The 14,696-nt window shown below is 46.6% G+C and overlaps 2 protein-coding genes across 2 annotated transcripts in view; one reads left to right on the top strand and one right to left on the bottom strand.

Moving 5' to 3' along the window:
• Positions 1-9,286, bottom strand: part of CDAN1 (codanin 1) — a 31,847-nt gene extending 22,561 nt beyond the window's left edge. The window contains exons 1-5 of the mRNA XM_083863925.1: positions 9,169-9,286; positions 5,878-6,578; positions 4,085-4,309; positions 1,140-1,333; positions 578-697 (exon numbers count right to left, since the gene is read on the bottom strand). Of these exons, the coding sequence (XP_083720051.1) occupies positions 578-697; positions 1,140-1,333; positions 4,085-4,309; positions 5,878-6,578; positions 9,169-9,264 (1,336 nt within the window). The 5' untranslated portion in view covers positions 9,265-9,286. The remainder of the gene's footprint in view (positions 1-577; positions 698-1,139; positions 1,334-4,084; positions 4,310-5,877; positions 6,579-9,168) is intronic.
• Positions 9,287-9,430: 144 nt separating this feature from the next.
• On the top strand, positions 9,431-12,358 carry LOC310910865 (uncharacterized protein). The gene is made up of 2 exons (XM_083863926.1): positions 9,431-10,019; positions 11,454-12,358. Exons 1-2 carry the CDS (start codon positions 9,581-9,583, stop codon positions 12,110-12,112), a joined length of 1,098 nt encoding a protein of 365 aa, XP_083720052.1. The 5' UTR covers positions 9,431-9,580; the 3' UTR covers positions 12,113-12,358.
• The last annotated feature ends 2,338 nt before the right edge of the window (positions 12,359-14,696 follow it).

Here is a 14,696-nt window from a genome sequence, read left to right as displayed (position 1 = left end):
GAAAAGTAGACCAACTACAAACAATCATAAAATGGTGTTCCCATAGCTAAAGATTTCATGTTCCTAATCTCAGCCCTAAGAATCAATGAGTAGCAAAACAAAGGTCAATCAAATTGAGGCATGTGGGGTGGAAGAGGATGTGGTGGGTCTCACTCTAAAGCCACTCTTTTGGTTATAATATCCAGATCAAAGTACTAATTGCATCAAGCTTAAGGCTGAGTTTGCCAAAAAACAAATGCAAAATGTGGCTGGATCCTGTGCACTCAAATCCAAACCTGAAGCTTAATAACACATAGTAGGTCAACAGTCCATTTCAGTTGCAGGGTCAATGGAGAAGCAACTTGAGCACATCTGTCCTTCTCTCTAAGAGTCAGTGTTAGGAAGTAGCCACAGAAAATCTCGCACGATAACACAAAAGCACTTCCCACACATGCATGACTTTTGTCAGCATCTCAGGTAAGTCCCACAGTGGCAATAAGCCATTTTTATGTAATTTAAGAATAACTGTCTGGGCTACTCTACAAGACCTCCTAATTCTATGGAAGCAACATTCTTTCCCTTCATTACTACTGCTTACCTCTACTTCTTTCACTGATTTCAGGGTCACTATCCCCATCTTCTGCAGTAGAAGTGCCTTTAGATGTCAACAGTTGCAGAACAAAGAACAGTTCCAGAAAAATATTTGGTACCAGGTTTTCTGGGAGAGAGTAATTGAGATGTTAAAGGAGGATTATTCAATACTGTCCTGCTTTAATACACAACGGTAAAAAGAAAGATCCCTGTTCTGTGGTAGTCAGCAAAGAACTCTCTCCCCACAACACAATCACAGTGTAGATCAGCATAGGAAAGATGTGTTAGGGAATAGCCTAGTTTCAGATGGGACATACAACTTTAGTCTACTGCAGCTCAGAGTACTGCATCAGGCTCACCTCCTTCCCTAAACTTTTACCAAGTATTCATTTATTTTAATAACTGTGTTGGCTTAGTTTATTTTTCAAATATGACATTTGAACAGATGTCATCTGTTTGTACACCGTAACTATCCCACAGCTTCCACTTCCCATCTATCTCTCTCTCACAACACACAGGCAAGTTCAAAGCTCAAAGACAGGTCAGTCTCACATCTTCTGTGTCCTCACCTGCTATACAAGATGAATAGAGCTGTGCCAGACACTCCAACTGTTTCTTGCAGGAAACCTTAGCAGGACTTGCACAGGTCACCAGATGGCTTTCAGCAGGAAGGCTGGCACTGCGAGTGTAGCTGGGCTTAGTTGGAGTACCAGGATCGAAAGATATCCCTGCAGGAGAAGACGCTTGGTGCAGCAATTTGCATCTGAAATTCAAGAGCATCAACATAACCTGTGACTGAGGATGATCTACAGCAGTCATGCAGCCAGGAGAGGTATTCTCTTCCAGTGTAGCATGAAGGAAATCCTGCAATAACTAAACCATGTCATTCACTCTGTCTAAGGCAGCTTTTAGCATGATAGTAATTTAAGTCATCTTTCTCTTATGGAAAATAGATCTTGGGGTTAGCAACCAAAACACTGTAAAGAATCCCATTCAAATTCCAATATTGTTAAAATTGTGTAGCACTTTGACCAAATTAACCAACTAACCTATGTTACTGCTTCTCTCATCTGAACTGGTATTTGTTAAGCTCAAGGAATCTGTTAGAGATCAGGTTCTAAAAGTCTTCTTTGCACATACAATTTCTGACAGATAGACATTTCAAAAAGCATTTAAAAAAACCTTTAAGAAATACAGTTCACATCCATACCTTTGGATATAGATGTACGGTAATGACACTCTGAGAAGACCCAATATCATTAAGTAGAAAGGCAATGCAAAGGCCAATGAATTTCTAGCAGGTTAAACAACAGAAGCAACAAACTACTTTGACTGCTGGATTCTAAATCAACAATGATTACTCAGTTAAATACACAGACACTGTACAAAACTATAGCTAGAGAGGTCATCTAAAATGCAACACCAGAGTAACCTATGTAAGATACATGAGAAAAAGGACACAAGCCAGTAACAGCAATATCAAATGATTGTCAAAGACTCCAATGGAACATTTACCCTTGGAACATCACACTACATCTTAACACACTGTCTCAAAAGTGAAACCTTTAAGTCACTTTAAGGGCTCTAGAAAAGTCAGAAATATTTTCATTTGAAGCAAAGAAACTTTTCTATTGGCCTATTTCTAGTGGAACTGCTGTGATAAAGAACAATTGGTCCCAAAATGAAAGTAGAAAGATTACCAACAGCTTCCTTGAATATAATAATGAATATTATCAACCAACTGAAGAAAATTATTAACATTAAGTAACAGACAGAACTGAAGAAAATTATTCATTTTAAGTACTTTGTGATCCCACCCAAGGGATGAGACCACTACTAAGTACTTTGTGACCTTACTCAAGGTATGGTTCCAATAATGCAGTTAGACTCTGCTTCACTTCTGCCTCAGTGTTGTCATCTACCTCAGGATGAAATTCACCTCTTGCCCTTGCTCAAAGGGACCCAGCTGGCTGAAGGCTGCCTTACTTCTGTGTCATTGCTGAGATGACACTCAGAGTGCTTCAGTAGAACACCAGAAGGGTTCAAGTAACAGAACCTTGTTATCTAGAAGTATCCCATACCTTTTCCCTGTAGCCTCCCATGGGCAGCTCCACACAGCTCTGGCTCTTTCTCTCCTTCTCTCTTCCTTCTGCAGCTCTGGCTCACTCCTGTCTGTCCCTTGCATGACCTCCTGTCCCTTCCTCCTCCTCCCAGCACAGCCAGCAGACTCAAACTGACTCCCTCCCAGCTAACTCACTCTTTATCACACCCATAGCTGGGAGGGCAGGGCTGTTCCCACTCTTGGATAATTGACACAGCTACAATGTATCGGAGACAAGACTGCCCTTAGCACTACCTCTATCTCCCCACACTTCTGTACTTCACCACCACTACCAAGGGCACAACAGCAACTCCCAGCTATCAAGTATGATGGGTCAGGAGAATATCATTTCATGGGCAAGATCCAGCCCACCACATACTGCTATTTCACTGACTTCAGATGATACACATTACTGGGACATTTCGGGTAGAATTCAGACTGGAATAGGTACTAGACTTAAGCACAGAGTGGCAGGTTTGAATCCTGAGTAGTTCTGCTGCAGGTTCAGTACAAGCAGTAATTCATTAGACTCTACTGAATGTGTTTCAGCCAGTTCTGGTCCCACTGACGTGAACTGCAAAACTTAGCAGGAAAATAATTACACCCAGAGGAGTTTCCCCAAGAACAAAACCTACAAAGAACAGCAAAATTCCTTTCAGCAACTATAAACAATAGTGCAAACTACTGCACTACTGTTTTTTTATATACTGCACTACTGGTTTTGTTCTAAGTATCAATCTTCACAGACTAACCGTGATACCATTTTACAAGCAATGAAAGTCACACACTAACCAAACAGCAGAGACAAAATTAGAAGCCAGAATTCACATCATCTGATAGTTATTTTCAACAGATAACTGCAGTAGTCATCTTTAAAGCAAAATCTCAAGTTCCCATGTCCTGTTTTCTCTGTCTGCAAGCTTCTGTTAGTCTACCTACATTGCAAGACCCTTAACACTTTCCACACATTTGCATCACTAACTCATTTCCTCCAAGCCAATGTCTTGGTTTAATCTTCAAACACAGTCTAATTACACCCAACTGATTCACCTGTGCAATCTAAGGAAAGATGCACGGGAGATAATCACACATACAAGTCCATGAAGAGGAAATCTCATAAAAGTAGTGAAGACTGACTACACTTTTGAAGTGGGTGTCATTGTTCCAGAGTCAGCACACCTCTAAAATGACAAACATGAGCTAGGGTGCTCAATATCCTAGTCTGATACCATAGACACACTTGGTTTCAGGCAAATTATAATTTAAGGTCACTAATATCTGTTTTGGATATTCTTCTGTCATTTTCACTTTGTCCTGGCTATGCTCCCTCCTGGCTACTGCAAAAATCAACCCAGTCCTGGCTGGAACCAGGACACAAGGGAATTACAAATCACCCCCCTGCTCAGACTATACCGTTCTTTCTTCAGCATCTCCCTCTCCTCTTGAAGGCTGTTGCTTATCACAGATGAGAGGTTTCCTTCCTGGACAGCAGTAAAGGCCTCAAGGCTTGAGCCAGCTGCCCAGCGAGCAGCTGGAGACTGGCTGACAGGTGTAGAAGTGAAACAAGTCTTTGGTTTTGAGAGGGGCCGCTCAGCACTCACAGGAGTTGGGTTGATACGCCTCGATGGTTTGCTTTTGCTGAAAAAAAAGAGAAGCAATTCCACTAAAATCAAGCTAAACAACAACAAAAAAATTAGGTCTCAAGACAGTTATGCAATCAACTCTTCAAGAGGAATCTAATGCTAAAACAAAATGGATATTGAGTTGGGATATTGAATTTCTAAACTGTACCTACAGTTATCAATTTTGTTCTGTTACTGAAATAAAATTCATGGAGCTATAGCCTGCTAAAAACAGCCTTCTGAACCTGCAAAATTAATTATCAAATATCAAGCCATCTAACAGATAACACAGTGCCACACAACCCTCCCAAATGTTACCAAATTGAAAGGACAGGCTATGCCACATTCTAGTAAGAAATCGCTGGTGAATTTGTTTCTAACATGACCAGAAGAAAAAACAAAAAAACACCAAAACCAAAATCAATCAAGTTGCCATTGTCTATCAGTTAGAGTCCACGTTTCCAAGTTACATTAGGCCCTTTAAGTTCCTTTTAAGGGAAACCCATCCTTCCTGTATAAAACCCTTGGATTTATCTTTTAGGAACAGGCTTGGTAAAGTAGCAAAAAAAAAAAAAAAAAAAAAAAAGGATATGGATACAAAAACATAAAACATCAAGGAAATGCTGGTTGCTACATATTAACTGCTAAGGTGTTCTCAAAATCACTGTAACATTGATTTCCAATGACCGGTAACCTCTTTCCTCCTTTTCTTTCCTAGTTGAGCATTATGCAATTGAGGAAAAGAGAATTGCTGTCCCTACTGGAAACACACCTTATCTCCCTTGGCTAAAGCATCCTCTAGAGCATCATCCAGACCCAGCATTTGGATTTGCTGTAGAGACTCACATATCTAATAATTTTCAGCTGGAATATTCCATGTCCAACTAGGAAGTCCCACTTTCAGAGACCAATGACTGACATACAGAGCAAACAGGCTGACAGAAAGGTTTTATATTTGGTAATGAGGATTTTAAGGAGTAAAAGAGAAAGATTGAAGGACTGAGGCAACCACACCACAAACAGCTGCCTTAAAGCTTAGCCAAAGTCCCCAAGGAGACAGGGGCTTGCTGCAGACCAAGAAGAACATAGCCTGCTATTTTGTCCACAATTACACAGCAAAAACATCTGCTACCAGCAGCCACAGAAGGTCAATCCAAAAATTTTTTTGTTAGCATCAGTAAAGCTGAAGAGTCTTCCAGGACTGCTCTTCTTTACCAACCACTATTCTGTTAAATGAGAAATGTGAAGAGTCAAGATAACACTGACTTGTTAGAACATGCAAGGACAAAGGTGCTCAGCTTTGTATCAGCTGGGCTGTGCATTGGCAAGCTGCAGGCAGCATCACAAACGAGAGGCTAAAGAGGTGTCTTGTGTGAGTCCATGGCCGGGAAACCTGATTCCCTGTCAAGACAATATTCCCCTCCCTACAGGGTGATCAGAACAAAGGAGCTCTGACCACGTTGCCCAGAAGCCAGGTATTGTGTATTACAGCCCCTTCTGCACCTGGACACGCACAACAGCTGGTCAAGGAGCTGCAACCTGCAGCACAATCCCAGTGAGACAGCGAAGCAGACTCGCTCTTACTTTGTCCATCCAGAGGCAGCACCCATGGGCGGAAACTCCTCCAGGTTGTTAAGGTTTAGCTGGCTGGGCGGGGAGCTGGCAGGAACAAGAGGCACTTCACTCCGCTTCCTTCTCCCTCCACTCCACGATCCACTGTCACTCTTTCCATCCTCCTCCTCAGCAAGGGCACGCCCCAGATCACGAGCCACCTGCCGGCCGGCGGCACCCACCGAGCTGCTGCCTTTCCTCCGGCCCCGTCTCACGGGCAGCGCATCAGGCGTGGCTGTGAGGAAGCTCCCCAGGCTGGCCCTCTGAGAGGAGCGCTTCTCACCCTGCTGGAGCACGGGGCTGTGCCCAAAGCTGGGGCTGCTGCTGGACACCACGCTGGGGAAATCGCCACATGGGCTAGACAGGCTCGACCCAGAAAAGGAAGAGGAACCACCAGATGCTGTAGCAGGAGAAAAGCTGGTATCTGTGGTGCCGGCGGTCACGGGAGTCCTTTGAGAAAAGAGCTGTACTCGGCTGCTGGTTGCGTGGCCTGTCCTCCTTTCTGGTCCTGTCCTTTGGCCCCCATGGGCCTTGGAATTAGGAGTCTTAGCAGGAGTAGGGGGTCCATTAGTCAGGATCTGGCTGGTCTGCTCTCTTAAAAAATTTAGCAGAAAAGGCACAAAATCTTTCTGAAGCAAGCTAAGAGATACCAGCCTGTCATGGATGTGGTTCTCCTACGAGAGAAGTAGACAAAAAATTAATATAAAGATGCTACCTGATTCTTTCTGTCCAAGTATCCAGACACATTTCAGTAGTAACTATGGGATTTCAATACACAATAAAAAACCTACATGACTTGTCAAAGTATATCACTGAAATTCAAGCAACCATAGTGTTGATCACAGACCTGAAAATAAGCCTACACACAAGACATTTTGGCACAAGTTTTCATATGGAGTCATTCACTTTGGTCTCTGACTGGAAAATAGTGGAACTGTTCCATGGAAACATCAGTAATACTCACTGAAGCAATGGCCAGGGAGGACTTGGAGCAACTGACATCCCTAAATTCAACATTTTGAAAACATCAATACTGAAAGCATCAAATTCTAACAGAAAAATCTAAAATCTGCAAGGTGTCTGTGCCCTATTTTTCTGTGAATGCCACCTGCTCCCATAGAGGGGTGCTGTAACAACCGTTGAAGCACTTGGAGTCCTGCAGCACCAAATACAAGACCAAAGCTGCTCTTCCATTGCAATTAAATAATTTTGCTCGAGACCTCACAGAGGTCTAAACAGAGACTGTGCAACTTTAAGGTACATGAAGTTTATACTTGAGAAATTTAAGCAAAAACCCCACCACCACTGACTCAATGCATCTGAAATCTAAACAGGTGGTGGTGATCTTAAAAGGACAAAATTACTTCATGTTGCATGTGCAGTTTGAAGTTTGTACCCTGAGTAAAAACTCTTCTGTTCCTAACACTGCCCCAGGTTTCTGTTTCCTCTCAATGGGATTCAGCAACATTTGCAACAACGGAAGTTCTCAAAGGCAGCAACTTTTTCCTTACTAATACTGAAAGAATTGCATACATACCCTAGTAAAGTTAAATTCACAACCCTACTAGATGAAAAGCCAAAAAAGCAAACACTGTTTCTGAAGGTGGTTTCTGCATTAAAAAGAGCAGCGAGAGCATCCTGGTAACTGGTCTCAGACAGTCCTCAACACCTATACTAAAATTCATATTTGAAGGATCAATTCAGCTCCTGGGAGAAGTGTGAGATTCTGACACAACCCAGATAACAAGCCAAGCAGCCAACGATCAGTGAAAAAGCACATACAATCCCCATGAGGTGTCAGAAGACCATCTCCAGTCCAAAACTGCCATGAGAGCAAGACATAGCCTTGCTTCTTCCCCTGGAACTAGCATAGGGGCACAAAGATGATTACAGTCTGTGCTATGCATACGGTGGGTAGTTTCTCAAACTTTTCAGAGCACAACCTGTTTTCACTCGTCTTTCTCTGTCCAAGTTACCCGAGGTTTGGTTCCTCCACAACTGGGTAACAGCAACCTGTCAAGAGCTGCCAGCTGCAAACCTCCCACTTGCTTTCTCATGCTGAAGCAACTGTGCTCCTTCCAACAGCAAAAGGCAGCAAGAAATTCCTTTGCAAGGGCAAACATTTTTACCTCTACACCCCTCACCCACCCAGTGCTAGCTGAGCTGCCAGGATCCCAAACTTCATCATGTCCCCAGGTCAGCTTCTGCAAGTCACAGCTGAAGAAACAGCACACGACATAAAAGTGCTGGCCCATTCTTCCCACACGTTTAGGATGACGGCAATACCCGACTAACTCATGTGAGTGGCACCAGTGAGTTTTGATTTTAATACCAGGTGACATTATGCGAGGGGCTCAGGTAGAAGATGCTTTAAATACCAGTTCTTTCTCTGTGTTATTCTCTATGCGAAACATAAGCGCTCCTAGTCTATCTACAGTTACAAATGTTTTTATTTCCACAGGAACGCAAATCGTTCGTTACAAAACTCAGCCAACAAGCACCTCTCCCAGCCCGCAAAGATCCTCCTCAAGGTCCAGGCGGGACGAGCATCCAGGCAGGAGGCGCTGGCGCCTGCACACAGCCACCACCGAGCCCGGCTGCTGACAGCCCCGTCCTTCTCTCACCGACCGCTGCCTTCCCCTACAGGGACGCGGGAAGCGTCACCCCTTGGTGTCACCGCCTTCCCTCAGGACACCAGCTGTGCTGTGCTGTGCTGTGCTGCCCGCCCCTCGCCTCGCCTCGCCGGCCCTGCGCTGGCACACGGCAGCCCGGGCTCCCGGCGCTTCTCCCCCCCGGGCTCCCGGCGCTTCTCCCCCCCGGGCTCCCGGCGCTTCTCCCCCCGGGGCTCCTGGCGCTTCCCGCGCCCGCGGCCGCCCCCGCTCCCGCCCGGCGCCACGGCCCGCCAGATTCCGCCCGGCGCCGGCGGCGCTGATCTCCAGCGGGCTCGGCCCCGGCCCCGCGATTCCGGCGGGTTTCACACAGCTCTGGGCGCAGCTCCCGCCGGCGGCCTCTCCTTCCCGCCGCCGAGCCCGGAGCCCGGAGCCCGCCCGCGCCGGGGGCGGTGCCGCCTGCTCCTCGCTGGGAGCTCGGCCGCCAGCGGCACCTGAGGGGGCCCCGCGCGGGTCTCGCCCCTCACGGCGGCGCGGGGCGGACAAACTTTCCCGCACGGCCCCGGCCCGCGGCGGCGGAGGCGCCCGGGGAGTGTCGCGGGCCGGGCCCTGCCGGGGCCGGGGCGCTGCGGGCGGACGGGCGAGCGCGCGTTACCTCAGCCGGGCCGGGGCCGGGGCCGTGCCGGAGCCACCGCACCACGGCGCTGACCGGCACCTCCTCCCGCAGCAGCAGCTCCAAAACCGCCGCCATTCCCGGCCCCGCTCCCGCCGAGCAGGCGCACAACCCGCGGCGGGGGCGGGCCCGGCGTGTCCCCCCTTCCCGCGGGGGCGGCGCCGAGCGGGGATTCCCGCCGGGGCGGCGGGCGGGGGCCGCGCCCCCTCCCCATGTCAACACGCGGGGCACGGGGCGCCTGCGCCGGGCCCTGCGCGTCTTTTCCTCTCATGCGCCGTATTTCCTTCCCCGGCAGGGCGCGGGGCCCGGCCTAGCGGCACCCGCGGGCCGGGCAAGGGGAAGGGCAGCGCTATCGTTCCCCGCTCTGCCCGCCCGCCCGCACCCGCGGCGGAGGATGGCCGAGGACTCGCCCAAGCGGCGCAAGGCGAATTTCAACGAGGCGGAGACGGAGGTGCTGATCGAGCAGGTGCTGAAGCACGAGCGGCTGCTGTTCGCGGCGGGGCCCGGCCGCGCCTCCGCGGGCCAGAAGCGGAAGGTGTGGGAGCTGATCCGGCACAAGGTGAACCCGGTGGCCGCCTGCCCCCGCGACGTGGAGGACTTGAAGAAGCGCTGGCGGGACTTGAAGCGGCGCGACCGCAGCAAGCTGTGCCGGCTCTCGCAGGGCTGCGGGCCGCCCGCGCCCCCCGCCCTCGGCCTCCTCCTGGGCCCCGAGGAGCCTCCGCCCGCCCGCCGCCAGCGCCGCGCCCTCGGCTCCCTGCTGCCCGCCCGGGCCGTGCCCATCGCGGGCGGCATCGACACGCTGGAGCTGCCCGGCGCCGGCCTGGGGGACATCGGTGAGTGCGGGAGCCACCTCCCTGCGTGAGCCCCGCAGGACGGCTCCGCTTCGCAGCCTTGGAAAGGCAGAACCTACATGCACGCACACAGAGCTCTGAGGCTTCGTGCTCTGTTGGAGTCCAGGGCATCCCTCTGGGCGCCCTGGGAAGTCACAGACCTCGGTAAAGAGGCCTGGGACCCGAAAAAGAGGGTCTGGGGTCTGTGCAGGGGGGTTTGCCTGGCACAGAGCCCAAGAAAACACAATCTTTGATTTTGGTCCATGTGAAAAACATCCAAGAGAGAAGAATTGCAAGTCACAAAGGTGTGACAGAGAGTAGTGCAGTTATCACTGTGCAGAAGATTTTGTAGTAGATGCAAGGGGACAAGATGGAGAAATCTGGGTGAAACCCTGGGTTCTTCTTCTTCTCCCTTGGCATCCATCTTCTGCAGGGACGTGGGCACAAAGTAGTTTCAGTGGATTGGATCAGAGTAGACATGACCCTGTTAGTACAGGTGATAGACATTGGCACAGAATTGTAAACAATGGGTACGTAGTTATCTGTATAAGAGGTAGTGACCTCCCATCACGGGGGGAGTCACCTCGTGTCCAGGCTGCTCTGAACATCTTGGCCAGACACAGAGAATTGTAAGATAAGAACTAATAAACAACACGAGAAACCAGAAAACCAAGACCTTGAGACTCCTCATCATTCTCACGCCAAACACCGAGCACCGAACTCAACACAAAACACAGAGACACAAAGTCAGACAGCAGACCCTAAATCCTTCAGAGGTCAAGAGAGAAAATCACTCCCTTCGTGCCCACACGAACCACCACCAGCCTTGGAATCTCGGGTGAGAAACAACCAGAATAAACCTGAGAGTGCTCTAGCTCATAGAAGTGCCTGAGAACAACACCCAAGAGTAAAAACCACGTCTCGTAGCAGATGCTGCCCATCCATGAGGCGTTAGACCTGGCTACCCATCTTCACTATTGCAGTAATTGTTCTTGCAAAAAGCCATGGCAGGTCCAGCCAGTACAAAGTGCTGCAAGCACGTAACTTCATACGTGCCGGAAATACTGTCCTAGCACACTGGAATACCAAGAGATTCTTGCAATCACAGTGTTTCAGCGTGCATGATAGAGCATGAAATGAGATTGCAGTGAACTTTTTCTCTGGGATCCTAAAGCTTGGCTTCTGTGGTGGTAAGGAAACTGTAGAATGCAGATATATGATTAACTGGTGAATGCCTGTTTATGGTTTTCTTACCACCTCTCAAGGTAATTTGTATTCTAAAACCATCAAAGGTAACGTAGTGTGAGTTTGAGTCTTGTTTCAAGGACTAATGTTAGTGCTTAGTGGATGAGAAAATGTCATCACTGAGGTTATGAATTTTTCATGGGCTTTACTTTGCTTTTCTTCCAACCCCCTGCCCCCCCATACCTCTTCTAGGGTTTAATGGCAGTCCTGGTCCATCTCATCAATCCAGTCTTGAGCAGATGAACCTCAAAGAAGAAATAGTAGTGAAGGTAGTAGAGCCAGAAGAAAGCTCTGAGGACATGGTAGTGGTTCCACCTAGTCAAGAAGAACTGCCTTTTCTGGGGACATCAGGTGGTGCTTCCTCTGGGAAAGTAAAAGCCAAAACAAAAAGCAGGTCCCAAGCAGACCAAAATGAAATGACTGAAGAGGACCTACTGCAGATTCAGCAGACCCAAATACAAGTGATCCAGTCTGGCTTTGACAGTGTCAACCACAATCTTCGTCTGCTGCAGCAAGGCATGCAAGACCTGAGTAACAGCATCAGCATCATGGCACATACACTTGTTGCTATCAAGAACGTCTATGTGAAAAACAACACTGGCCCAACCACACATGCCACTGCATCTACTCAGACCACAGCTGGGTACCTGAGCCCAGGATCCCCCCAGCTCTCCCCTGCTAAGGACAGAGCTAGAGCACAGGTGGCTGGAAGCAGCAGCAGAAGTAGCAGCTGCAGCTCCAGCTCCACGTCACAAGAACCAGGTCCTTCCGAGTTTCCTAGGCCTCCCCTGAGAACCATTAAGAAAGAACATCCAAATGGCTGCTACTACTTCTGCTTTGCAGATGTGTAAAAACTTGAATATATGTAAAATGACTGTGTTGTTGGGTGCTGATGTCTGTTCTGCTCCGCCCTGTGACTTTGAAGGAGCGAAGTGGACTTGCCTCCCATGTTTTTCCCAGTGGGAAACATTTTGCTATAGGTGGCATTAAACACTAATTACCAGTCTCCAGTTAACTCTCGCAGTTGGCTAATAAATTTCTTCTCTTTTCTTTATCCTTTTATTCTCTTTAAAAAAACAAACATTTATTTTGACCAAGACTTTTGTCTGTATTGTCCTTTGTTTAATGTCACCCTGTGAAAAATAAAAGGCATGAGAATGGGGTAAAAAAGTAACATTATGAGTAACATTATGGTTACTACCACCAGGAGCTATCTTACGCAAGTTACTTGGTCCTTGGATTAAACAAACCTCAGAAGTAGCTGGTTTTTTTAAGTACTTCCCTTTTCTAATAATTAAAATGTTGGGGGTGTTAGCTTGGTTGTTTTTGTTGAGTTATTTTAAGTCTGAGCCGTGCAAGGCATCACAGAAGGAGCTGAGATACTTGCTTATTCTAGGAATGGCTTAGGACTGAGGCATTCATGAGTGTCCTCAGAATTCATACAGCATTGTTCCACTTGGCTGTTGTTCATTCCTGGCTTGTCAAATGCACCTTCCTGTCAGAGACATTATGTTTTACTGCACTAGCATAGTCTCTTTTTTGTCATATGGTTAAAATAGAGAAATACAGAAAAATCAGGAATGGATGAGTGATGCCTGTTTCTGACATACAGGTTATATGTAGGCTGTGTCTTCATCTGATTTTGTAAGCCTTGTGGAATCAATATCACAGTATTTGAAATACAGATAACAAAAAGCTTTGTATTGTTTTACATGAAATGGAAATCAGATTTGCTGTTAAATTACAGGAAGGCAGGGGCTCACTTCATTCCAGGCAAATGCTCCTGCATAGTTTAGGAAGCTTTCATTATCATTTCCTTTCTCATAACTATATAGTCAAGGAAAAAGAAAGATGAGGAAGAGTTAGAGCAAAATGTAACCTGGTATCAGCTCCAAAACAAGCAAAAATTTTATCTTCATGCCAAAAAGAAAAATTGCCATTTCACATTTAGATAGGAAAAACTATTGTCATGGGCATTATTTTAAGTTGTGTTTCAGGCTTACATATTAGAGCTACTCTACTTTACACAGTTCATAAGTAGCAGAGGTGCAATGTTCTTATATCTGGCATCTGTACTGGAGGGCAAACAAAAACACACCTGAAATTTTGTCCAATGACTTGAAAAATCATACAGGTTCATTTTGACACCAACATTAAAAAAAATTCTGCAGATAAAATTTGGCCTATAGCAGTGACTACTGCCTCTAGTGTTACAGTCAGTTTGCACAAGCGTTCCTGCTGCAGTAATTTAGCAAATACAAATAACACAAAGAATCACTATTAAATTACCCCTCTCCTAGAAGCATAAGAACATGTAATCATAAGATAAGGTATGCCCCTTTTGCAGTCAGCTTTGACTGAACACCACCGTAATGAAAATGTACTTCATTTCTGCCCTTACACCATTTTGGTGTACTGAATTAACTCACCTGTACTTCAGAAAACAGCCACTGGTGCCTACTAAAATGTGAATACAGAGTAATCAGTTGTTAGCAACTGTTTCCCTTCAGTATCACAGATGGACTAAAATACGCAAATATCTCACAAAAATAAAATGTATGCATGTACAGCACAATGTTAATTGGGATTAGTGCCTTGAAGAAGAGAAAGTTCTCTTTACCAGGTTTATTTTAACAAAAGACGGTATGGGTGACAGACATTAGAAATTGCTGAGTTTAAAAACGGCAAAGAATCTTAAAACAATTTTGAGTCTATGTTGTTAAACGCTTTCCAAATTAGCCTGTTGGAAGCATTACTTCTCCCCCATCAGTACAGATGGGCTCTCTTGAGCAGGGTTTTCTGTATTTTGTTTTCATGGACAAAGAAGCTAATTCATGCAACCATGACATTCCAGGTAGATTAGCAAATGCAATCTACCTGGTCCTTTTGGGCAGCAGTTTGAGCTTGTCCAGGTTGCAACTGACAGTTCTTACCTGTCTTTCTTTTGATGTTTCAATTCTTTTTGCAACTGTTAATTCTTGAATTTCACGTACTACAGCATTTCTTGGGAGAGTTGACTTGTGTCATGTTCCAGTACTGATTTAGGTGAGAGGCAGCTACAGTGTGAGTAGAGAAGTGCAGCAAGAACCTGTGAGCAGAATGGGAGATTGGATCTCCTGTATGAATGAAAACAAGCCAGGCGATGCTACAAGACACTGTGGTGGTCAGACAACAACCACACCTCAACATCAATCTTGTTCATCAGCTTGTTTGTTCTGATCTTGCTTCTTTCTCTGTGTTTCAGTTGCACTGCTAAAATATACTGGAGCCAGATCAAAACCACTCTTCCAGTTCTGATACATTCTAGATTTACATATTTTAAACAAGGAAGGAAACTGAGCTGCCTCTCATTGCTACAGTATGGGCAAAATAGTTATTTTCATCTTCAAATTAATACAGTTGGTTGCTATTTCTTTACACACCCTTTCTGTGATC

Source organism: Zosterops lateralis, assembly GCF_965231275.1.
Source record: "Zosterops lateralis genome assembly, chromosome: 6".
In the NCBI taxonomy this organism is placed as follows: Eukaryota; Metazoa; Chordata; class Aves; order Passeriformes; family Zosteropidae; genus Zosterops; species Zosterops lateralis.
This window is presented reverse-complemented; position numbering and strand designations above follow the sequence as displayed.